The following is a 24,107-nucleotide window of genomic DNA, read 5'->3' on the forward strand; positions in this document are numbered from 1 at the left end:
GAGCTTTTAAAGTTTTGCAGCATGTAGGAGGTGCTGAAAGTCATGCAAATGAGAAGTAAGAAGAAAGTCATCAGAGTAGCTTTATTATGTTCATGTGGTTAACTATGGAAAGCCACATAATTGGAGCCTTCACTTGCTGGCCTACACAGAAGCTCACAAAATAGTTTTATTTCTCCTTTGTGTAGCACTTTCCACCCTCTAAACTCTTTGAAAACATTAATTAGCCTTTGTTGCATCTTTTGAGGTTGGTAATTTTAGCACCATTATCCCAACGTAGGCTTTGCCTTCCTGAGATTCAGCTGCTGATGAAGATACACCTATGTAATTCCCAAATTCTTCCTCTGTAACTAAGTTTGCAAGAGAGTAGCATGAACAAGTTAAGACCAACCTAGTAGCAGATGGTGGCATTAGTCTGGGTCTACCTCAGTGTAGCTGTAAACAAATACTGGCCACACGAGCAAATTAAGCATGGGCAATGAGTGACAGTCTAAATGACCTGTGGCTCAAGCCTGAAGTCAGGTCCACTAGACCACACTTTAAAAAAAACCTAAAAGTCAGATGTGTGTTAAAATTGTGCCAGGCTGTTACAGTGTTCCTGACGTGGAGTATAGAGGTCTGGTGAAGAGTTCAGCTGGACTGATCAGTAGCTCACTGCCTGCCATCTCTTCTTCCTACCATTGTGCCTCTGCATTAAATAATTGTCTGACATATGACAGGGATAATGTTAATACTTCACTGTGGAGTAGGCTGTCGTTTCTTCAATAATGCATTAGTTTCGCTGGAATAATGTCAGTTGGTGATAGCGGAAAAACATGCTATTTCATTAGGGCCCAAACTAAGTATTTTGTTTTGAATCCTTGTGGGAAAGTATGGAAATGAAGGGCATGGTGTGCAAAGTAATAGATGGTGGTGGTTTAATCCAGTGGTGTAGAAAACCAAAGTTTGGTTCTCTCGTTTGCCTGAGGAAACTTGAACTCTTTTATTTCGAAGCAAAGCAATCTGCAATTTAATATTCTGTAGTCGTCTTAACCTTATCTGTTGATCAACCCTACTCACGTATATAAACAGTTCCTGGTGTAGCAATGGGGAATTACCAGTGTCTCATCTTCCAGGTAGACATCTCTCCGCAAAGGTAATGAATCTTTACTGGCTAAATAATATAAATATTTTAAACAGGGTTCAACAGCTATATTAGGAACAGAGTAGGAATAGTAATCTCAGCTTTATGGGTTTTGGCACCTTTTTATTTTATTATTTTGCATGCTTTGCTTATGTCATGTTTGAGTGATGCTCTTAACAAGGAGTCAAGCCACTGACCCTCTAGCAAAATTCAAGTTTATTTTTCTTGATCACTGTTTTTAACTCCATAACCAGTTTGGATAACTTTTGTTTGTAGGAGAGACAAATGCAGTGAGCATTTCAGGGGACTTGGTAACTTAGTTTTTCCTTCTTTGAACTACTTGAACTGTTCTTCCCATATTTTTCCTTCGTTGAACTATTCATACCCCAAACCCACCCAAAATGGATTGGTCCAATGTGAGCTAGGTCTTGTCTCACCTCTTTAGCTGGAGGGAATTTCACTTAACAGCTAATAAAAACACCAAAGGAGATTTGGAAAGCTAAAAGTGTGTGTTACATCAATTAGTCTTTCAGATGTCTTTACAAGTAGAATGAAAATGGAATTGAGGCTTCTTGTGAGCAAGTGTGACTCATGAGTATTTAATGTAATTTTAATAGCTCCTTTTATTAAAAGTAGGCTATTAGAAGCTTTTAAGCAAGCTATTGACTGTCCATGTCCTCAACTTTGGTGGTTTGGTATCTATAATAAGCATGTGCAAGAATTCATCTTATATATCATACTCAGAAAATTAACTTTTCTTGGCATAAATTGCACTGCGTATCCTGGTGTCAGTAGCTGCTTGTTGCTCTTCTGAGGACTGGATAGGTAAGCAGGGCTTACAGAAGTTGGGCCTGTTTCTTAACACGGTTCATTACCTTTAGAACATGGTAAACTCTTTTGAGTAAGAATTTATAAGCCTGCAGAAAGGGTTTTCACACCTTCTGTTGTCAGCAGCTTCAGAGCAACTATGATGCAGTTCTGTTAAGTGGCAAGATATGTTCAAAACAGAGAATGTCATGGACTATTAGGATGCATTAGGCATTTACGTTGTTCTGACGGTTTTTTTATCTCTGGGTTTGAGCGTAAGAATTTTATTTCCACCACTGTTACAAAGCTCCTAAGTGGCAGATGAAAGGTTCTGATTACCAGCACTGGATTTCTCTGCCTCTTCCCCAGATTGGAGGTAGGATAAAATACCCAAGGAAGTTGTGTTGTTCCAGAATTATCACGTCTGTCCCTCTGAGATACTTTACTTGACATAGTGCCCCTATACTGTCTCGTTACAGGAGATTCAAAGCTGTGGGAGGAGCCTCCATATCTATCTGTAATAACACTCCTTCATTGACACCATCTTTATTTTCCAGGTTATTCTTTCTAGTCCCCATCATCATCCCTTCCTTTAGCAGCTCAGCCTATGCTCTTCTGCCTTCCCTATTTCACTCCACCCATGCATCTTTTCAAAGATTCACAACCTTTTCTTTCTTTGGTACTTGGAGCAGAAGAGAACTTGCACACCCTTTCTTCATTCACTTTGTCCCACATACTTCATTTTCTCTTTTTCTTGAGTGCTTTGAGTGCTATGCATTCCTTTTACCCTTCCATATTCCTTATTCTTTCTCATACATACCTCCCTGAGTTGGATGTTATTACCCATGGGGAGCAGGAGCTTTATGAAAGCAGCTATGCTATTTCTGCAAAAAAGCAGTAGAAATAATGTAAAATATCAGAAATCTATGAAACAAAAGTCCCTTGAAGGCTCATAGCTTGGGGATGGTGCACATGCAAAATGTCTCCTTTAACACAAAATAAATGAAAAGTTAAGATGGTGTATTGACCTGATGAAATCCAGTGGGTGCTGAAGGACCTGGCAAATGAAGTTGCAAAGCCACTGCCCATCATATTTGAAAAATCATGGCAGCCAGGTGAAGTTCCCAATGACTCAAAAAAGGGTAATATAACCCATTTTCAAGAAGGAGAAAATGGATGACCCAGGGAACTACAGACCAGTCAGTCTCATCCCTGTGCCTGGCAAAATCTTGGAGCAGGTTCTCCTGGAAGACATGCTAATGCACATGAACAACAACAAGGTGGTTGATGACAGCCAGCATGGCTTCACTGAGGGTGAATCATAGAATGGTTAGGGTTGGAAAGGACCTTAAGATCATCTAATTGCAACCCCCCTGCCATGGGCAGGGACACCTCACACTAAACCGTCTCACCCAAGGCTTCATCCAACCTGGTCTTGAACACTGCCAGGGATGGAGCATTCACAGCCTCCCTTGGCAACCTATTCCAGTGCCTCACCACCCTTACAGGAAAGAATTTCCTCCTTATATCCAATCTAAACTTCCCCTGTTTAAGTTTTAACCCGTTACCCCTTGTCCTGTCACTACAGTCCCTAATGAAGAGTCCCTCCCTAGCATCCGTATAGGCCCCCTTCACATACTGGAAGGCTGCTATGAGGTCTCCATGCAGCTCCATGAACAGCCCCAGCTTCCTCAGCCTATCCTCATACAGGAGGTGCTCCAGTCCCCTGATCATCCTCGTGGCCCTCCTCTAGACTTGTTCCAACAGTTTCATGTCCTTTTTATGTAGAAGACACCAGAACTGCACACAATACTCCAGGTGAGGTCTCACAAGAGCAGGGTTGAGGGTCAGGATCACCTCCTTTGACCTGCTGGTCACGCTCCTTTTGATGCAGCCCAGGATACGGTTGGCTTTCTGGGCTGTGAGCGCACACTGAAGCTGGCTCATGTTCATTTTCTCATCAACCAGCACACCCAAGTCCTTCTTGTCAGGGCTGCTCTGAATCTCTTCTCTGCCCAACCTGTAGCTGTGCCTGGGATTGTTCTGACCCAGGTGTAGGACCTTGCACTTGGCATGGTTAAACTTCATGAGGTTGGCATCAGCCCACCTCACAAGTGTGTGAAGGTCCCTCTGGATGGCATTCCTTCCCTCCAGTGCATCAACCGAACCACACAGCTTGGTGTCATCAGCAAACTTGCTGAGGGCGCACTCAATCCCACTGTCCGTGTCAGCAACAAAGACGTTGAACAAGACTGGTTCATAAATATCACTGTTTCTTTTTCTTGATTCTGAACAATTTGCTGCCTCTTTTTTGAGCAACAGTACTGAAAACTGAGCATGTGAAAGCACCTGAGGTCTAGTCAGGACTGACAGGAGCACAAGGGTTGGTAGCATGTCATTAGCTTGTTTATATTTCTAATAGCTCTTTACACAACAGCGTGACACTAAATTATGGTAATCCCTGCATCCTCTTTTGCCAACGTGTTAGCTTTCCAGATGTTCCTCACCCTGGATCTCTTTGTCTGAGTAGTTCTGTTTAAATCCAGTACCTTTCAGTTCTCTGTTTTGAATAGCATCTGATTTCAAAACATTAAGCCAGCTTAACCTGCTTTTTCATCTGTTATTTCCCTAGCAGTGGTGGTGGATTCACATGTTTGTTTTTCTAGAGTGGAACCTTATATGAAAACAACCTTTGTCTATGTAATTGATAATGACAGTTCCTTCCAGCCCTTTGCTCCTTGGTAACGGAAATAAACAACAGTCTTTGCACTTTTCTTGCTTGATCTCTCAGCAGAGATCAAGCATATATTTATTGATCTAATATGTATATGCATATATAAAAACCCTCACATGTTTATATAATATAGATCATTAATTTGACAAGAATTAGGCAACATTCTGGAGTGGTAATTTTTAATTGAGCAGTCCCATTATGTGCTCTCTTAGTCATCTTAATTGATGTAGGTATCTTTTCATCTACTTCTGAAAAGCATGTGCTACTGTGGGTAGTTGAAGGAAAGGGTCAATCTGTGAGAGTGAAGGGTCCAGAGATCCCTCTGTATTTTTACATGTGACCTTGCAAAAAGATGGGAGACAACTTAACCTGTATGAGGTTAACACTGAGGTCATGTGCAAAATGTTAAGTAGTTTATTCAATGTAAATTGTATTCCATCAATTGATTTGGTATACTTACTATGTAGAAAATTTTTGCCATGCTTTCAAGTGGAGTTACCAGTATTATGAAGTTGTTTAATTTGTAATGCCTTCTTTAGTCACTATTTATTGATTTATGTAGTGGAGCCTTGCATATAAATTTGGTAATGAATTACTTGATCTTGAACCTTGAAGGCTGTATTTGTTGCTTTCCTGCAGTAAAGAAGAGGTAAACTCAGGCTGTAGTACAACTGCGGTCTAACCTTCCTTTCAACAGAACTGAACTGTAAAAATAAGTGTTTATCAGGGGATTTTTTGCTCAATTTTATGTAACATTAATACCTGCTATTTGTATATATTTTTAAATTTTCTTGGGATGCTTGCAAACTGAACATAGTTGCATTCTTCCTGTGCCTGATGACTTTGAAATAAAATTACAAACTATATTGCATAGAATTACAATTATATCATTTCTTTGTGGAACAAAATTATTTGTGTAACTTGTTTCCCATTGTCGGACATTCTGTTGATGGAACTGCCTTTTAAAATCCTGATTTAGTCTTTACTGTTCCAGAAACAACATCCTGAATGTGTCTTATGATGGAGAAAACTCTATTGTTTTTAAGACAGGTGTTTGTCTGACACTTTCTTAGTTCACAGACTCTATGATCTGGTTTTCATAAATATGTAGTACCTTATCACAGACACTCCTGCTGAAATACTTTCATGTTCTCTCCTTCTTTCCCTCCATCCTTTTATGTGGAAAATACCATTTTTTTCATTAAAAAAATTTAAAACCACACAGGAAGACTTCTGTGGTGCTCACTTGATTTGTCTGAAAAAAAATCACTTTAGAAGTGCAAGGGCATATCATGTAAAATAACTTCCGTCCTTCACCAACATCATGACATCTCATTCTGAAAACACATTTTCTGGTAGTGTATTATGACTGCCCTGAAGGGGACAGATTGTATCTACAATACTGTGAGGAACTACTTTTGTTGTGCCGTGGTATTACTGTGTATGAAGACAGATTATTGTTACATATGATTTACATCTTTGCACTGCACAAAGGTGGATGGTAAAATATCCATTTTATAGATGCTTAAACAGAGGCATTTGAAAGTTAAACAATTTGTTGGAAGTTATTTGGATTTGATCTGGCACCTGCTGACAGTCCATTCTCTTGATTGGGTGTGGATCAAGCCTGTGATGGGGCAGTGGCTGGTTTTCACTAATGACAAATGATGCCTCTTCAGTGTCACTGAGAAATAACACAAGTGGGTGTTCCTGTTGTTTGGCATACAGGATGTTCTGCTGCTTTTGCTTTCTCCGTTTTCTTGACAGTTGGCTGTTGGCCATTTCTGGATTTTCATTTGCCAAGAAAAATTTTCTCAAAATTGCAGGAAAACAAAATAAGCTTCTAAATGTTGAATGTGGCAATGTTCATTCTCTGAACTTGATGAAAGTTTTAGGACATTCATGCAGATACATGCGGAGGCTTTCCAAGTGCAGAAAGCAACAATCACCGAAGGAACATAAATCACTATTTGAAGGAGTCGCAACAAAAATTAAGGACATTCTGCTTAAGAGATGCTAGGTCAGAAGGAAAGGGGGAGGGGAGGAGAAGAGAGAAGCACATTCCAAGTGTTGTCCTTGTAAATAATCTTAAAAAAAAAAGGCAATATTCTTGTGCAGTCAGGAGAGATTTTTCTGGAGGAGCAGAAGGCTCTCTGGATGGTTCACATTTCTCATCAATACATGGCAGACAGCTTAAGGCTCCTTTGCATTGCTAGATGAGGACCTTATCTTAAGCAGTCAGGAAGGCAGTGCTGATAACATGAAAACATTTGTGTATATTATGAAATTGCTGTATAGAAACAATTACATTATGGCTGCAAAGGGAATTTATGGAGACCATAAATATGTTGGTTTAATTAGGGGCACAGTGCTATCTGCTGACGCATTCTCTTCAAAGTCTGCTTTTGGAACTGAATTACTAAATGTTTGGGGTTTTTTAAAACAGGAGAATTGGAGGAAAATTAAGTTGGCTAATTCAGTTGAGTTTTTTATGTGAGAGGCGGAAGTGCAGTCACAGTCCATGAAGTCTGCAGGGCTGCTCGTGCGTGTGTATCCAGAGCCAGAGTTGACAAAGAGCAAATCATGAATTGCTTCATAGATCACAATTATAACAGTAAGAGATGTTATCTCAGCTTGGCATGCACGCTTTTAATAAAGCAGGGCAAATTGAGAAGAATGAGTTTTCAGGGAATTGGATTGTCATAAAAAAACAGTCATACTCTTTTGTTCCTCACCCAATGATTTTCAAAATGGTTATTTATTCTAAAAATTAAGGACCTGACAATAGTCATGCATAAGGTAGGTTGGAGTATTTAATCTGCTCAGCAAGACTTTATCTGTTTGCTGAGGCCTTTGCCAACTTTGCTTTCACAATGGCTATTTGTAAAATAGCTCCTGCTTTCTTGGACCCCTAGAGATAACTTCCCCTGCTTTTAGTGGTAAAGTCTAATTAAAGTCTAGTTTGCCTAATAAAAATATAGGCTATTTACAGGGATGTGTAAGCACATCCCTGGAAAACTATGGAAAGAGAGGTTTGTTTGGGAATGAGTGGGAGATGGTCACAGAGTGTTTTGTAGTTGCGTTCTCAAATGATCATCTCATTGATGGTTTTCAGGGCTGGTTTTGGTAATGGGGTGGTTGCAGTAGCAGAGTCCTCTTTGGGTCACCGACTGTCCGCTGTGGTTGCACTATATGTATTGATGGCCATCAGCTGAGGATGCAGGGCACTCAGGAAAGGAGGTGCATGCTGTATTTGCAGGTATTTATACCTCCATATGTCTTTTCTGAGTTGTTCAGGAAGCTTCACAAAAAACTTTGAAAAAGCCATGAAGTATAGTAGATAAGAATTTGTGTTTCCAGACAAATACGTTGAGACACAAGGAGTTTAAGTAATTCCCTTGAGATAATACAGAAAATCGGTAGTTGAACTGGAAGAAAGACTATTTTAAGTGTCTAGATTTCTCTCTTACTGTTTTGGAAGTGTCATTCTCATGAGATGAAAAGGAACACACTTCATTTTCTGTGCTTGTGTTTGTGGAGGGTTTGAGGTTCTTTTGTTTGGATTCCCACCCCCAGAGGATATACTTTTTGTCTTTATAGCAAATGATTCTCCACTTTGTCTTCAGGCATTGTAAGGAGGCATGTTATGAATGGTTTTAGCAGTTTGAGGCAGAACAGGCACCAGTAATAGCTACCTATAGTGACAGCCTGGGTCATTACAGTTCAGGCTCCTAAATCCTAGAGGCTTGTTCAGAGTATTCGTAGCCAGACCACATGAAAATAATGAAGAGGGATTTTTTCCTTAATAGGTTTGCTGGGTGAGTGCAGAGTCACTCAGTGCTGCACTGAGCCAGTTTATTGCAGGAGGAACATAGGTGTGAGGAGCCTTGCTGCCCGTTAAAGACCACAGCAGTCTGAGTAGTGTTAAATGTAATCTACAGATGCATAGTACTGTGCAGTTGAGTTCATTGGGAGGAAGAAGCTTGAGACACCATCTTCTGAAGTAGTCTCCTGTGTTGGCTTTGTTCCATGTTCTCTTCTGTCATCACATCATGCTCTTCCCAATTTTACCTGTGGAGCTGCTGATCTGCTCTTCAGCAGTAAGAATGAGAAAGTTCAAAGCAGTACGACATATATGAACCCAGTGGCTGTCTGGTGGGAGGTACAGTCTCAGGGTTGAGTAGGTTCTGGTTTACTTTTTCTCTTCATGGGAATAGCAGGACATTGTGTATTTCATGGTCACCACATAAATCACTTCTCTAAGTGTGCAGCTGTGGAAAAAACCCTAGGGAGCAGATCCCATGGATAAGACAGTTTATAGTAACAACAGCTTAAAAAAGAATATTCCACTCAAGGCAGTACAAGATGAGAAATATGCAGAAGAAAACTCTGCAGGAGACTTCTTTTTTTTTTTTTCTTTTCCCCTTTCTTTGAAGGCTTTTACTTCCCCTTTCCCTAGTGTGCAGGACATCAAAATTTATGGCTTGTAGGATGCCTGGAATTAAAGAAATGGGAGATGCAGTTGTCAAGAAAGAAACAAGCTCAAATCAGCTGTGCATGCCAGCCTCTAAAAGTGGTCTTCTTTCTTTAACTCTGCAAGCCAAAACAGTTTTCATTATTTTCAAGCTTATTGAAAATAATGATTACAAGCACATTTATAGCTACCAAGAAACTGATTTTCAAGATATTAGAGTGAACAGATAATTAATTATTTATTCTGATCAGCTAACATTTTTCAGTAAACTGCAAAATGTCTTTTTGTCCTCTGACACTGAGACTTGAAGTGATAGAAAGGGATGGTATAAAAGACGAGCATTTGCCAGTGCTAGAGAAGCCAAGGACGTGCAAAGAAAACAGATTAATTTAGCAGCAAATAGGCAAAGGCCACGGAGAGCAGTTTTTACAGCAGATATCTTGCATAGCCAGCAAAAGGCCTGGAGTGGGAGTGATCTACTGAGATAACCTCACATTTTAGTACCTAGACAGTAGCAGCATTCTGAATCTTTGTAGGCACATCAAGGTCTTATTGAGGGGGGCAGCAGTAGCAGAGTGAGAATCCATTCAGTCCATGCCTTCTGAAACATGCAACATTGTGTTTTTAGAAGTTGTTTCTTAATTAGATCTGAAGGAGTGAGCAAACAAAACTGTTAATGTGAAAGGCTAATAATTGAGTTTATGTAATTAATAGCATCTAATTCAAGCTGAAGTGTGGGAGGCAATTTAGTCGTTTAAAAAGTGTAAAGATCAACATCATGTCAAATCAGTGCTCTCACCTTAAACAAATTTTGTCATGTTAAAAGTTCCAGCAATCTACAAGTGATTTGAAAACAAGTCTCTTTCAGTATATACATTTGCCATGCATTTTTTACAAGGAGCTGGAATTGAGTGCTTGTCAAGGACAGGAAACACAACAATTAAAGCAGTTACGAATACAAGTATAACTTACATGGTCTAGTGTTGTCATTTACTTTGAAAAAAAATTAACAGCAAACCATTGATGGATGGATTTTCAGTTTTGTTTTGTTTGGGGTTTTTTTCTTCTCTATTTGAAGCATTTCTTCACATCAGGAATGAATCTGGTTATGGCATTGCAGTTTCATCAAGATTTGGAGCTTTTTTTCAGAAGTGCAGAGTACCAGTAGGTCTTTGTTGTCTAAGGTACTCTGTTACATCCACTTTTCCAATTCAGCAGTCGTAGGAGCCCTTACATTTCTATGTGTGCAGAGTATACCTGGGTGTGAGAATTTGCATTCATTTATGAGGAATGGTGAGTAATGAAACTGGCTTCAGTCTCCCTGCAGCCCCCGCTTTTTCCTAGTGCTGACCAGTTTCTACCCTCTTGTCACCTTTCCTCACCTGATCCTGTGAACTGACAAAGAGTAGCCTCTGGATATACTTGGACAGTGTATTTTACTCTTTTTTTCCCAGATTTAAGAAGATCTGTTTATACTGTAAAATCTTGGTTGGTTGTGTAGAAAATGCAGCTTATGCACTGCGAAATATGAAAGCTGCAGTTTCTAAAGGAACAGCAATCTCGTGCAATGAAAAATGAAGGTGTCCTGTATTATTTACTAACTTCTCTTACTGCTTGTACCCTATCCTGTGGGGTCAGGATTCCATCCAGTAAAACATGCAAAAACATGCCAAAGTTTAAACTTGAGTACAGTTGCCAGGCAAGTGCTTAAATACTTTGTTTTCCTAACCCCTAAATTTCTCTGAAAGATTATTTTGAAAATATACATGTAAGAATGATCATAGATTAAGCTAAATGAAGAGCAGGCTAGAAAGACCAGGAAGAAACTCAATGCTGATGAGCTGTACTGTGTGTCTCTTTCTGGTTTGAAAGCCAGTGGAAACACATAAAACCATACGTTATTGAAGAAAGTAGCACTCTGAGCACATAGCAGTACATTATATTTAATTCATGTAGTGAGACCTGTTGGTATCTTGAAAGCCTAATGAGGCATATGGGAGATTGTTGTGTAGTTTCAGCTACATTTACTATTGTGTTATCTTTATTTCACTTGTTTTTAACAAAATCTTAAAATTGTAATTGAAAACCCATTCTGCATCCATTGGCATGCACTTATTCACAGAGTGCACCTAACTTTGAATAAGAGGCAATATTATTGAGGAGCAGTCTGAAACAAGAAAAGCATCAAAAGAAATGGTTTATGCACTGATGAGAGCCTCAAGCTGTTTTAACTAAACTGTTAGGGCCATAAACCTGGAAAAAAAACCCAAGGTACTAAGGGAAGCCTGAGCAGGAAAAAAAAAAAAAAAATAATTCAATCAAGACATTCTGTTGCTGTTGTGATTGGAGCAGACTCATTTCCAAGAAGCCAGGGCAGCTTTCCCTTCTGGAGACAGTGGAGGAGAGGAATTTGTACCATTGACACTCCCATAACAGTGGCAGCACCTGCCCAAACAAGCAGGTCTTGGCTATAAAACCCCAGGCATTTAGAAACTCTTGCAGGTGTTTGTACAGCTTAAATTTTACTTTGCTCAGATTTTCCTTACCACAGTGAATTAATTTAGTTGGAGGGCCTACCAGCAAACTGAGTCACGATGCTTACATAGACATTCGCAAAGATGGGGTGTTTGGTCATTTGTTCACCAGGGTTTGCATGCGTAATTTATATTTGCTGGAGGGAAGAGGAAACAAGACACATCATGCTCCCTTTCCACAGCAAACCCTTTGCTTGTTGCAGGCAGGCAGCTTGCAGTGTGCTTGTTCTGTGGCCTCTCCAGCACTGACAAAGCAGCTCTGAAGGAGCCTGGCAGCAAATTATTAACTGAAACGATTTGACTTCAATAGATTTTTTTTTCCCAGTCTAAAGCTTTTGACTGCTATTTGGTTTATATTGCAATTGAGAGTTGTTATCGCTTGTAGCAGTACTGCAATGTCATTAAGAGGCACCAAAGTCTCTGGGCTTGTGTGTCTGATTTACTAGATCTTTGTGAGGTGTATGTTTCTTTTGTACCTTTACTGCTGCCTTTCTCTTCGAGAGTTTAGTGAGACTGGTTGCTTTTTAATGGGTTTGTTGATGGTTCTTTATTCTAGATATTTTATATGTATCAAGGATGAGGTCTGGCTCAACACTTTGTATCTTGAGAATGGTGGTGTACATTCTGCTTTGCTCTTTCTTTCACTACATGTGTCCCGACTGTTAATTTTTTCTTTGTTGCTTCCAGTTTCCTGCTTTGTTACTTCATTGCCCTTAATATCTCATTGTTTGGTTTTGATCTATTTCCATTCAATGTGCATACCTGTTTAGAAGATGATTGGAAATGCTTAACTATATGAAGTAGGAGTCGTGATGAAGCCCCAAGCGTCTGCAGCAAGACAGTAATAGATGTCTTTTATATTGTTCTTAAATCAGCTGGGTCTAAAGTGCCACATGCTTGCTGGCAGCTCTAGCTGGCCTCCAGGGTGTCATGCCCCAGTTGACAACTAAGCACCACACAGCTGCTAACTCACTCCCCCTGCCTGCAGTGGGATTGAGGTAGAGAACTGGGGAGAAAAAAGTAAAACTCATGGATTGAGATAAAGACAGTTTTATAGGTAAAGCAAAAGCCATGCACTCAAGCAAAGCAAAACAAGGAATTCATTCACCAGTATCCCTCGTCAGGCAGGTGTTCAGCCATCCCCAGGACAGCAGCACAACATCGCAAGTAATGGTTATTTGGGAAGACAAGCACCATCACTGTGCATGTTCCCCCCACTTCCTTCCTTCTTCCCCCAGCTTTATATGCTGAGTATGACACCATGTGGTGTGGGATATCCCTCTGGTCAGTTGGGATCAGGTGTCCTGGCTGTCCTCCCAGCTTCTTATGCAACCCCAGTCTTCTTACTGCTGGGATGGTGAGAGGGCAGAAAAGGCCTTGGCTCTGTGTGAGCTCTGCTCCAGCGGTAATGAAAACATCCCTGTGTTACCAGCATTGCTTCCAGCAGAAATACAAAACATGGCCCCATACTAGCTACTATGAAGAAAATTAGCTTTATCCCAGCCAAAACCAGCACATAGGGTTGCAGAGGCATTTCTTGCTTTTACAATTTTAGGTGACCTCCTTCTAACTATTTAGTTTTATAATTCTGCTGGGACATGTGAAGGGCTGAACCGCCTCTTCAGCAGTGCAGGTGTGGCATTCCCTCTTAATTCACTGGTTTTACCTAGTTTATCAGGACTGTGATTTTTTGGCCAACTCTTGTACTGCTGGATAAGCATGATGGTTAGCGCTATTAGTAAAGGGACTGGGTTTTGAATGGGGGTCTCAACAAAAACAGTTATTGGTTGCTGAGGACTTTATTTCACTTCATTTATGTTTAGAAGACAAGTTATAAAAATTCAAAACAATGCATGCCATCATCTTTAATGCCATAATTTGATTACCTGTGACTGTAACACTCCTTCAGTAGTAAAATATGGTGCTGTGTCATTAGGGTGAATAAGAAGGTGCATGAGGAAGTGCAAAGCTGTACAGGCTTTGCTGGAATGAAGTGCATGTGGTACTTGTTTGCAGTACATCATTGAAAAACTCTGGTGGCTCTTGGAGTGCAAGCGAGCTCTATGCTTGTGCTTCATTTGTTTCCAACTGCCAATTCTGTGCACCCGTCTTAAAATCAAGTGCGATCCATAGTCTGGTGGAGAGAAAGGCTGAAGTTGGAAGTGGAACTTGAGAAGAAGTTCATTGTAGTTGCCACTTAGGGAATAAAATGGTCTAAGCAGCTGAATTGTGACTATGTAGTCCAACTCCACAGGGAGAAAATGTTGTTCTAGAGAATCATTTGTAAGGCTTTACTCTTAATTCTCCAGTGAATTGTTGTGGAATGACGATTGCAGATGATTTGCTTAGAGCAGTGGTGCAGCTTTCTTTGCAGATTACTCAGGTCTGAGTTTTCTGCAGTTACTTAAGGACAGCCATTTGCTAAGGTTCAAACACTTTGTAAGCAGCATATAAAGTGTTGTAATTATTTTTTCTCTGCAGAAGTTCTTGGTACTTAGTTTGCTCTTCATTCAGCGATTGGCCTTTTGTTTGGAAAAGACCCTGACGCAATCTGTGATGGGATAACTGCCTGTTTCATAAAAACACAATGAGGCAAAGCAGAACTGTGCATCACAGTCCTGAGCTAGCCTGAAAGCAGTGAGATGCTCCTGAACTGGAGAGAGAAGGAGTCAGCCCTGAGGATCGCACAAGCCTGATCTCACCAGGAGGCTGAGGTGGCCCTGGGTGAGGGTTATGGTCCCCACTGTCCTCTCCTGAGGAAAATCTCCAAGCCTTTTGCTTTGAACAATGGAAAGGATGAGCATTTTACAGCTATTTGACAGATCCTCAGAATTTGGATTTGTTGCCCTTTAAATTGAAGAGTCACTGAAACCAGAACCACATTTCTGCTGTCCGGACAGTGTGCCAGGGCAAAACCCACCTTCTATCCCAAGTGCTGGTTATGTGGCAGGAACCCACTTGTGTCTTTTCAGCAGAACAGCTGAGCTTTGCAAGAACTGGCTGGAGCTCTGCAGCTGGGCTGGAGCCTGGCCCAACAGCCGGAGCTGTTGATGCCATGACTGAAGCCTTTAATTTAACCCCTTAGCAGCAGTTGTGCTGGTTAGTATTGGAGCTGTCTGATGTCACTGTCATACCATTACCCTTCAAAGCAAAACTGCTGCAGCAGTAATCTCAGAGAGCACAGCTTCCATTTGCTGCACCACCACCTGGGTCGTTACTATTAACTACTCCCTATATGGCATAAAAGTTTCTAGTCCAGTTACTTAAATGTAAATAGAAAATTAAGAATATTTCTATCATTACTTGTGTAGATACAGATTTCTGTCATGAATGTGTAGAAGACAATAATTATGTCTTAGTACTGCCAAACAAGAATATTGTGTATCTTCTTTATAAATACACAGAATTGTACCAAATGGTGTAATGGCCTTCAGTAATAACTTCTCCCTCTGATGGGAACAATTTTTCATGTTGTATTTGGGCCTAAAAAATACAGTACAGTGCTTCAGAGTTAATTTGAAATTCCATTTGATGATAATCATCATGTGATGGCCTGTGATGAAATCTTAAATAAGGATCTGGCCCAAAACATTAATCAAATATAGGCTTCAATTTCAAAGGTAAAGAGAAAATGGCTAATTTTAAATTCTCTTTATCAAAGGCAGTTTTTATAGCAGGGAGGATGAATAAATAGAGACTAGCAATTTGTGGGCTAATCCTTTTTTGCATTAATATGGTTACTTTGTTTTCAGTTCTCTTTCAAGCACTGAAAACAATTAATTTAAGAAATTAATTTCTCCCTTGCTTTCTAGGAGACTTTGAAGTCAGCATCCAACTATCCACCATTGCCTCTCTTCCATCACCCCCTCACATTCCTGGAGTGTGTTTATGCAAGTTGGGAGCAAGCAGTTCAGGCCTAGCTCTAGGGAATGAATTCATATTGTTTATCTTAATTTTCAGGTGTTAATGTTCACATACCTATATAGTACACAAAACCAGTTTGATTTAAGTTAAATGTCAATTCTGCTTTCTAAATCGTTAGAAAAGTCAGATTTTTTAAAAAAATAAGTACAACTTTTCCAAGTATGACCAGTTTCTGTCCTGATTTAAGTGAGACTTTTTAAAAAGGAACCTGAAAGAAACTGCTTCTTCAGAATGTGTTTATTCTAATAAAAAAGATGTTAGCAAAGAGTCAGTTCCACGTATGCTGGCAGAAGTTTGTCTGATACAAGTTTTGTTCAAAACTTTTTCTCATCTGTATTTCTTCTGTTTCCACGGTCAAAGCAGCTGAAATGGGGGTCAAGACCCCACCAGCCCTCCATGTTCATAAGTTTGTATGAAATACACAGCATATATAATGTTGTTACACCTTTCTGACTGGGGTCTTCTCATGAAATAATGAATATAGGAGTCAAGAAGGGGTACTGGATTAAAAGCATGCAACTGGAAGTGCAAATCGGCAGGAAAGACCTACTGAGTCTTAAACGCTGAGAATGGATGGATTGAAAGCTGGGCTGCAAGGCTTTCTGCTGATGAAGACCTGCGTTCAGGATGTCTGCATTTTTGATTTTGCAGCTGTTGGTGTTTTTAACCTCTGAAAGAGGAAAAAAGACATACACTTTTACTGCCAGTTGGAAAGCAAGAATCCATTTTGCCAAATGTTTAAAGCTTTGACATAATTCCTTTTTCATGAAAGGATGCAGCAGGAAGCTCTTTAAGTTTCTTGATGGAAAGATGAGAAAACCAGTAACTATGCATGCGGGCACAGCCTCATGATAAGACTGCTTGCCAGGGATGTGGGGTAATGTGGCTCAGTTAAACTCTCTGTTACATGTTCTATTGCCATTTTTTCTGTTTCTGTACAGAATTCTTTCACTTCTCTAAAAAAAAAAAAAAAAAATCCATTTCCTGAGCAATAATGCTAAAACTTTCATAAATTCTGTGCTGGGTGGGAGAAAGTCTTAAATCTGCCCACAGTGCTGTTGAGTTTGGTTTTGCCCACCACAGCTAAAGGAGCCAACAAAAAAGAGTTGGATCTCTTTCATATATATACTTGGGTTTTGTTTTGAGTCTCTGTTATGTGAGGTGTGTCAAGTAAAAGAAATAGAACTGTATAATTTTACTGCCATAACCAATTTCCCATTAGTGACTGTAATGACGGAAGTTTCTGACACAAAATGCACTGCATGTTGTCAGTTTGACATACATTAGAAAAAAAAAAATTAAGTGTGAGGAAAGTTTTAAACTAAAATATGCTTTGTTTCATACGGGATAATTTCAGTGACTTTTGCTTTGTCTGCCTGCTTTTCAACAAAGTAAAACAAGTCACTGCTTTCCCAGAATTAAATTAATGCAAAGTTTTGTTTGTTTGTTTCTCCCTGAAATTCATTGGGACTTCATTGCTGATACTCCATGCATCTGTGGTAATAGTAAAAAAAAGGAAAAACAAGTTTGTGATTTCATTAATAAGTAGTACTTTCTTCTGATTTACCTACTCCTGAATTTCACTAAGGCCTTTGTAAATCAAAGTAGTTTGTATTTTCTACTGTAAATCTTCTGAATAATTCATTTGTAACTTGTTGTTTGATGCAACATAAGTGAAAACTAGCAGTTATTTTTTAAATGTTTGCTAGCACAGTAAATGATGATGTGAGAGAGAGTATAATTGCAGAAATTCATTGGTATTAGAGTAACAACCCATTTCACAAGAATCCCTGAGTCTTGAGTGTATTGATTGATTTGGTGTGAATGCTTCCATTCATCTGCAGTATAGATCTTTCGAAATTTCACATGCTGGAGGCACAGATATCCGTATATAGGTGCACAAAAACAGTATCAGTACAAATATGACATAGAGTGGATTTGGGTTAGCCTCTTTCTGTGGTACGTCTGAAAGGATTTATATCATGGCTTTAAAAGTTTCCTGGAGGCATTGGTCTTACCCTGAGTTCCCTTTCTCTTTCCTTGCCACTTTTCAAAAAGAAAATACATCTTTTGTTGTTCTTGAAAGTATTGAAGACAAATTGAGGAAAAGTCAAATAAGCTTAATACAAACATAGTACAGCTCTATGTGCATGTAAATTAAAAGCTAGTGAGAGCTGAAAAGTGTTTCATAGAAGGAAGTGGAGGACATCACTGATCCTGTGGAATGTGTATCCTGAATTTGAAGAGCACATAAAAACAGAACAGGATCATCAATATTCAGGAAGAAGTTTGACATATTCTGCCATGGCTTTCAAGGTAAGGAGCTGCTTGTGGTTATTTTTAGAATCATAGAATCATAGAATCGTTAGGGTTGGAAAGGACCTTAAGATCATCAAGTTCCAGCCCCCTGCCATGGGCAGGGACACCTCACGCTAAACCATATCACCCAAGGCCTCGTCCAACCTGGCCTTGAACACTGCCAGGGATGGAGCATTCACAACCTCCCTGGGCAACCCATTCCAGTGCCTCACCACCCTAACAGGAAAGAATTTCCTTCTTATATCCAACCTAAACTTCCCCTGTTTAAGTTTTAACCCGTTACCCCTTGTCCTGTCACTACAGTCTCTAATGAAGAGTCCCTCTCCAGCATCCCTATAGGCCCCCTTCAGATACTGGAAGGCTGCTATGAGGTCTCCACGCAGCCTTCTCTTCTCCAGGCTGAACAGCCCCAACTTTCTCAGCCTGTCTTCATACAGGAGGTGCTCCAGTCCCCTGATCATCCTTGTCTTATCAGTGGTGTTTCACCTCAAAACCATCTACATTCCTGGCCTTGCAGTTCCAGGGAAGCAAGGTACGGAGTGGTGGTAGGGGGATATGTTGTTCAGAGAGGTGCTGACTTCCTAAGTAATTAAGGATATGGATTCAAGTGGTGACTGAGGCCGAGGTGCCCACAAGCTGCCATCACATTCTCGCTGGAGCACCAGCAGCTGGGTAGGAATCTGTACTTGGCTGACCAGACTGTTCCTACTCCAAAGAACACTGTAACAAGCTACAGTTTGTTTTGTTTATTCCTTTATTTTCTTCCTTCCTCATGTCATTTTCTCACAGGCTGAAACCCTCTCCCTGAGGGAAGTGGTGACTCTTCCCTGGGCCCCTTTGGGCAGTGGCCAGTTGGGATTTGTGTCACACCTCCCTCACCTATATCACATCCTGAGCCCTCTTTGCCTTCATATTTAACCATTCTTCATGTGGTTTGTTTGTTTTTTTTTATCCCTCTGAAACTTAACAGCTCTTCCTGATGCCACAAACACCCTAGCTATCTTAAAGGCCTCCCTAGAAATGCATCATTATTCCTCCTCACAAAAGTTCTTTTTGGCCTTACCTGTACAATAAAAGTCAGTGCTGACAGACCTGAAGAGATTTAGGCAAAGACATCAGGTCTTGCTCATCCTGTTTATACCAGCAAGAGCTCCAGTATAGATGCAGTTATGCCAACACAAGAGTGCTTTACTATTTTACTGTTTGGGTAATGGGTGTAAAATACGTCAGTCAGAGACCTGCTGTGTCCCAAATGCATATATACACCTTTATATTAATAAGGTTTTAGCTCAGAAACAACTACTGTAGTTTTGGGCCTGCTTCATCTTGTTTGGAAAATTGATCAGAAGGTATTTGATTTCCCCACTGCAGAACTCTGTGTTTCTGTATTGACTTTCCTTTCTCTGAAGCCCATTGCTGTTTTGTTTTTTGTTTTTTTTTTTTTTGCCTTTGTGCCGTAATTTCTCTGGATTCAGCCTCCGATTGTTGCAATTGGATTTATGAGTTATCACTGCCTTGCTTTTCAGTGTTACAGGGCTTTACAAAAGCTGCAGTTTCTTTGTAATTGCTAATGAATTATGTTTTTCAAAATCATTGTGGAATATTTTTCAGCCCCTGTGGCTTCCAGCCTTAGTGTTGTATGCAATGCATTTGTGATGGACAAAAAAACGCTCCTGTTTTTGCTCTTGGCAGAGGGGAGAATGTCAGACGCTTCCCCCGTGACATGTTATGTTCGATAGATTTCGGCGTTTGCAACAAGCTGAGAGGCATGACTTTTCCTTCCTATGTAATACTAAAAGCAGACATAAGAGTGTTGTAGCAGTGTGTTCTCTGAAACTGCTTTTCATCAGTAGTTAAGCTAAGTGTTTACCTACGTCTATACTGCTGTCTGAGGCACTGAGACACTTTCACCATTATTTCATGTGTAGAAGTATTTATTGCTTGAAATGCCATTTTTTTAAACTATTTTTCCCACATAGCTCATTTTCTTGATCCAGAATTTTTCTGCTGCTGCTGCAGGATGTTATCATTTAGCATGTGTCAGCTGGGGCTTGAATGTGCAGGAGTAATGGAGCAGAAAGGCTTCACTCTTCAATGAAACGGCTAAGGGGATGGTTCAGAGGTTGTGGTTTGAGACTCAAAATGGAGCTTTTACTAATCTGTACCACTAGAAACTCGCTGAGATGGTTAATTCCTTCAAACACTTGCTGAAGTGGTTGCCACAGGTATAGGTCTTTTTTATGTCTTTATCCTGACCTGTGGCCCATACCTAGTGACTTGTAGGCAGTTTCCATTGCACACTGCATACCTGTGCTCTCTGCACAGGAGCTACTCTTCACCTTCTCCAGAAGCACTGCAGAAGCTTCAAATGTATCTGGTGGAGGTCTCTGGGAAGTGCGATTGCTTTCAAAATAAAGCAAACTCTAAAAGACCCTCAGTGTTCTGGCTATCTTTCAGATGTAGCTTTGTTTAATAATTTCAGAAGCTACAGTAGAACTGATCTGTGAGCATCTGTGGAATTTCACTGGGCTTGGTCCAGCTTCTGCTTGACTAGAGGAGTGCTGTTGGATTTGTCAGTAAGTGAATGTGGTCAGCTTTTCAATCTGGCTTCCTCTCAAGGACTTAATTTCCCTTTTTGTGCTATAAAATCAGCAAAAGCAGATACACAGGCAGTGCATGCTCAGGCAAAATCCCCCAGTAGGGCACTGACCCTGCGTCAACCTCAAATACTAGCAAACGCATGGCTGCGAGCTGTCCTGTGCCCTCCTGGCTGCTGTGGCCAGCAATGCAAGCTGAGTCAGTCCGGTGATGACAGGGTAGGTTCCTCTCTACTCTAGGTCTTGTAGGCATTCTGGGCGGGCTAATCCAACACTGCTTCATAGCAGTGAGTGCTGATTTCCTGTTTAGTATTAAAAGGCTTCATTTCCAGAAAATCGTGTCTAATTTTCTTTTAAATCTTAAGAACATTTTGTCACCCTTTTTGTAAACAAAGGGCGTAGGAAGTACAATTTCACAGAGATAAGAGATTTACATGTAGGCTGAGGAACACATGAACCGAAAGACCTCCAATACTGAGGAATAAATTCATGTCCTTTTTTTTTCCTTTTTAAAGTGTGTATGCTACTGTGGTTGCTTTCTCAGCTACGATGGCTTTTTGGTTACAGTACTCACTTGCAGTAACTTCACACTAGAGGTAGGACTGGCTGAGAATAAAATAGCCATAAGTAGATTCCCCTGTAGTTTCACATGCAGATCAACCAGCAAAGTGTACTGACAATTAGTTTCACATGCAGATCAACCAGCAAAGTGTACTGACAGCTATGATTTCTTCCTCCATTCAAATTGGAGTTTTCCCATTGGCTTCAGCTGGACTTGTTAGTAGTATGTGCCTTTTAGGCAGCTGGCTTGCAATCTTAAATTAGATACCAGTGGGACTTGCCTCATCTAACTTGAGGCAGCTGAAACCCATCGGGTGAGTTGTTCTGTAAGAGTTCCTGTCTCTACATTGACTGCAAAGGGAACCTGGATAACCAAGTCCTGGAGTAGATGGTTATATCCTAGATGTTTGAAGGAAGATGATTTAAACTCTATCCTGTTGACAAATTTCTGTGTGAGAAACTGGCCTTGCTGACATGTGTCTGAATCCTCTCAGTATTCTTAGCTCAGAGAATGCCCTTTTTATGTCAGATTTTTCCTGTGTGTTCTTCCTGAAGGTAAATTGTGGGAATTGCACTTGATGTTATCTAACAAATTTTGTGATGACCTAGTGAAAATAATACATTCCTCTTTCTATTTTGTCTTGACTCATTCAGTCTGTCTGGCAGTTTTACCTTATACCATTCTCCAGTGATACGGATGGAATTACCTGTTTTATCGGAGTATTTCAACATTTATCCTGAAAGTATTTCCTTCTGGAGAGTTCAGTGTTTCTCATTTGAATATTAGAAGTAGTCCTAGGTTGTGGTACCCTGTCTCATATACTTTTTTTCTCTCCTGCAGATGTCTTCTCTTTAACATTTGGATATTTCATTAACCAGGCATTTGTTCTGTTTTAGGAGAAACCTGATGCCAGTCCCACATCTTTACAGCTGCGATCCCAGATTGAGGTACACAGTTTGATTTTGATAATCCGTTTTTGTTTGTTTGTTCTTCAATTTGATATTCTGCATAAAATGGATAAAGGCTGCTCTTTTGCCTGCTCTCACTGCTGGGTGCCTTATCTTGCAGGAGTCACTTGGTCTCAGCAGTACCGCATCAACACCTGACACTGAAAGAAAGTAAGTGAAGTCCCAGGAGGGGAGGGGAAATTTGATACATTTTCTTTCTCCCTCAAGTAAACTCCTTTTAGATTGTATTGGTGTTTCATGATTTCAGATCAAGCAGCTATTAATGAAACCGGTTTTGGAACCTGTTCCTTATCTCATTCTCTTTTTGGCCTTTTGTTGTTTTGGGGGTTTAAATCAAGGGAGTTAGCTTTTCTCCCCTCTGTGTGAGCTTGGGATGTGCATTCACCAAGATGGCTGGTAGTCATTTTTGAGCAACATTCCTGATCTCACATTCTCTGCAAATTAAGCCTGCTTAAGAAATAATTTCTGTGACTAGACCTAAATGGAGCCAAAAAAAGATAGGCCAGGGGAAGGGAGAGTTACAAACTTAAATCACTTTCCTTTTCCTGTGCACTCCTGGGCTTGTAGCTGTTCTTTTGAAGAAGATGCCAGGGGAATGAAGTATTTAGGACCAAGTTAAAAGGAGCTTTAATTTTAGTAGTCCTTCATAAAAATCTCTCTATGAGGACTGAGAGGATTTCTGTTTACTGTCACCTCCTGCTGCAATGTGTGTGCTTGTTTTCTGCGCCTTCTTCCTTTGATCCCAGGATCTTGGATCCCTACTGCTAAGAGCAACGTGCAGCAGTGCATGAAGACAACTGACACTGCATTTCCAATTGTCTGCACTTCATGGGGTAGTGCCAGCTGGACTGGTTCAGAGGGAGTATGTGGAATTCAGTCATGATGTGACACGTTTTTATAAGGTTTTATAGTCCCACATTTTCATATCTTCTGGTGATTCAACACTGGATGGCAATAGGTAAAAGGCGGTAAGAAATTGCTGCCCTTGCTGTTGCTAGTTAAATAGAGGGAGTGTCAGTCCCAGATGTAGCTGTGATGGGTGCTACCTCAATATGGGCACTCAAGTATGGGACTCACCTGAGTGCCAGCCATGTAGGAGTCAATTGTATGGTAGGGAACGGCTGCTTAAGGGCTTCCTGTGGGATTGTCTGAAAGCTGGCTCATGCTGAAGATCTTGGAAGGCATTAAATTTATCTTTCAGAGGTTCCTTCATTAGTCAGAGGAAACAGTGATGGTTTGCTTGAGGTAGATGCTCCTTTTCAAAACATCTGAGGACAGATAAGGTGGGTTTTACCGTGGGCACCATCACGGGACCCATATTACATGCTGTTAACATTGAAAGCCTAGAAGGCTTAGAGTTTAAAAGCGGTGCTTCAGGTATTGAAACAAGGATAACTCCCTATATAAAATTCTAATGAGATCAGAAGTGCCAAGTGGATGGGGAGCATTCTAAGAACTGTATTCTGGGGAGTAAGCCTCTAAGGTTATCCTATAATCATAATACTTTTCTCTCAGTCTCAAAGCACTTCCCCATGGGTAAATGTCATCATCCCTCCTCAGGTAATAATGCGATAAAGATCTCACAGTAGGACAGCACACAACTGGGAATAAACTCCTCTTGCAGGTTCTAGCCAGCTTCCTAAATTGTGTGTCTGTGTAGGTGTTATACCGTAAATAACTGAGTGAGAAGACACTGTCTTACAAAAACATATTCTGAACAACCCTGCTCTGAGAGAGCCCATTTACCTCACCAAAAGGAAATCAACCTTGTTATCTTACTTCAGCTGGAAGGGACCTGTGATTTTTGAACCTTTCCAGAATTGAAGTGTCATGTGTGAGGATTTGTCTGTCAGTTGAAGGGTGTAGGTGATGAGCCTGATCATATATGTGAAACTGGTGCAGGGCAGGTTGTATAAAATATTTGTGCAACAGGAAACAAGGGTACAAGGTGTTGGAAATAATTGATGATATCTACTCAACATCATACAGATTATTCAAAACTGAAATTATACTGGCCTGTGCTTGTTAGTGGCAGCCTGCATGTCAATGCTGGACTCATCCCTGTAGC

At 40.4% G+C, this 24,107-nt stretch overlaps 1 protein-coding gene across 6 annotated transcripts in view; it reads left to right on the top strand.

The window, feature by feature from the left end:
* Positions 1-24,107, top strand: part of LOC133278565 (SAM and SH3 domain-containing protein 1-like) — a 535,664-nt gene that overhangs the window by 449,124 nt on the left and 62,433 nt on the right. For all 6 annotated transcript variants that reach the window (XM_061471499.1, XM_061471503.1, XM_061471500.1 and 3 more), the window contains 2 exons: positions 21,968-22,018; positions 22,140-22,189. In XM_061471499.1, coding sequence (XP_061327483.1) covers positions 21,968-22,018; positions 22,140-22,189 — 101 coding nt within the window. The remainder of the gene's footprint in view (positions 1-21,967; positions 22,019-22,139; positions 22,190-24,107) is intronic.

This window comes from Pezoporus flaviventris, unplaced genomic scaffold (assembly GCF_033815535.1).
Source record: "Pezoporus flaviventris isolate CSIRO_AGI_PZ_B2104156 unplaced genomic scaffold, CSIRO_AGI_Pfla_v1 ptg000066l, whole genome shotgun sequence".
Taxonomy (NCBI): Eukaryota; Metazoa; Chordata; class Aves; order Psittaciformes; family Psittacidae; genus Pezoporus; species Pezoporus flaviventris.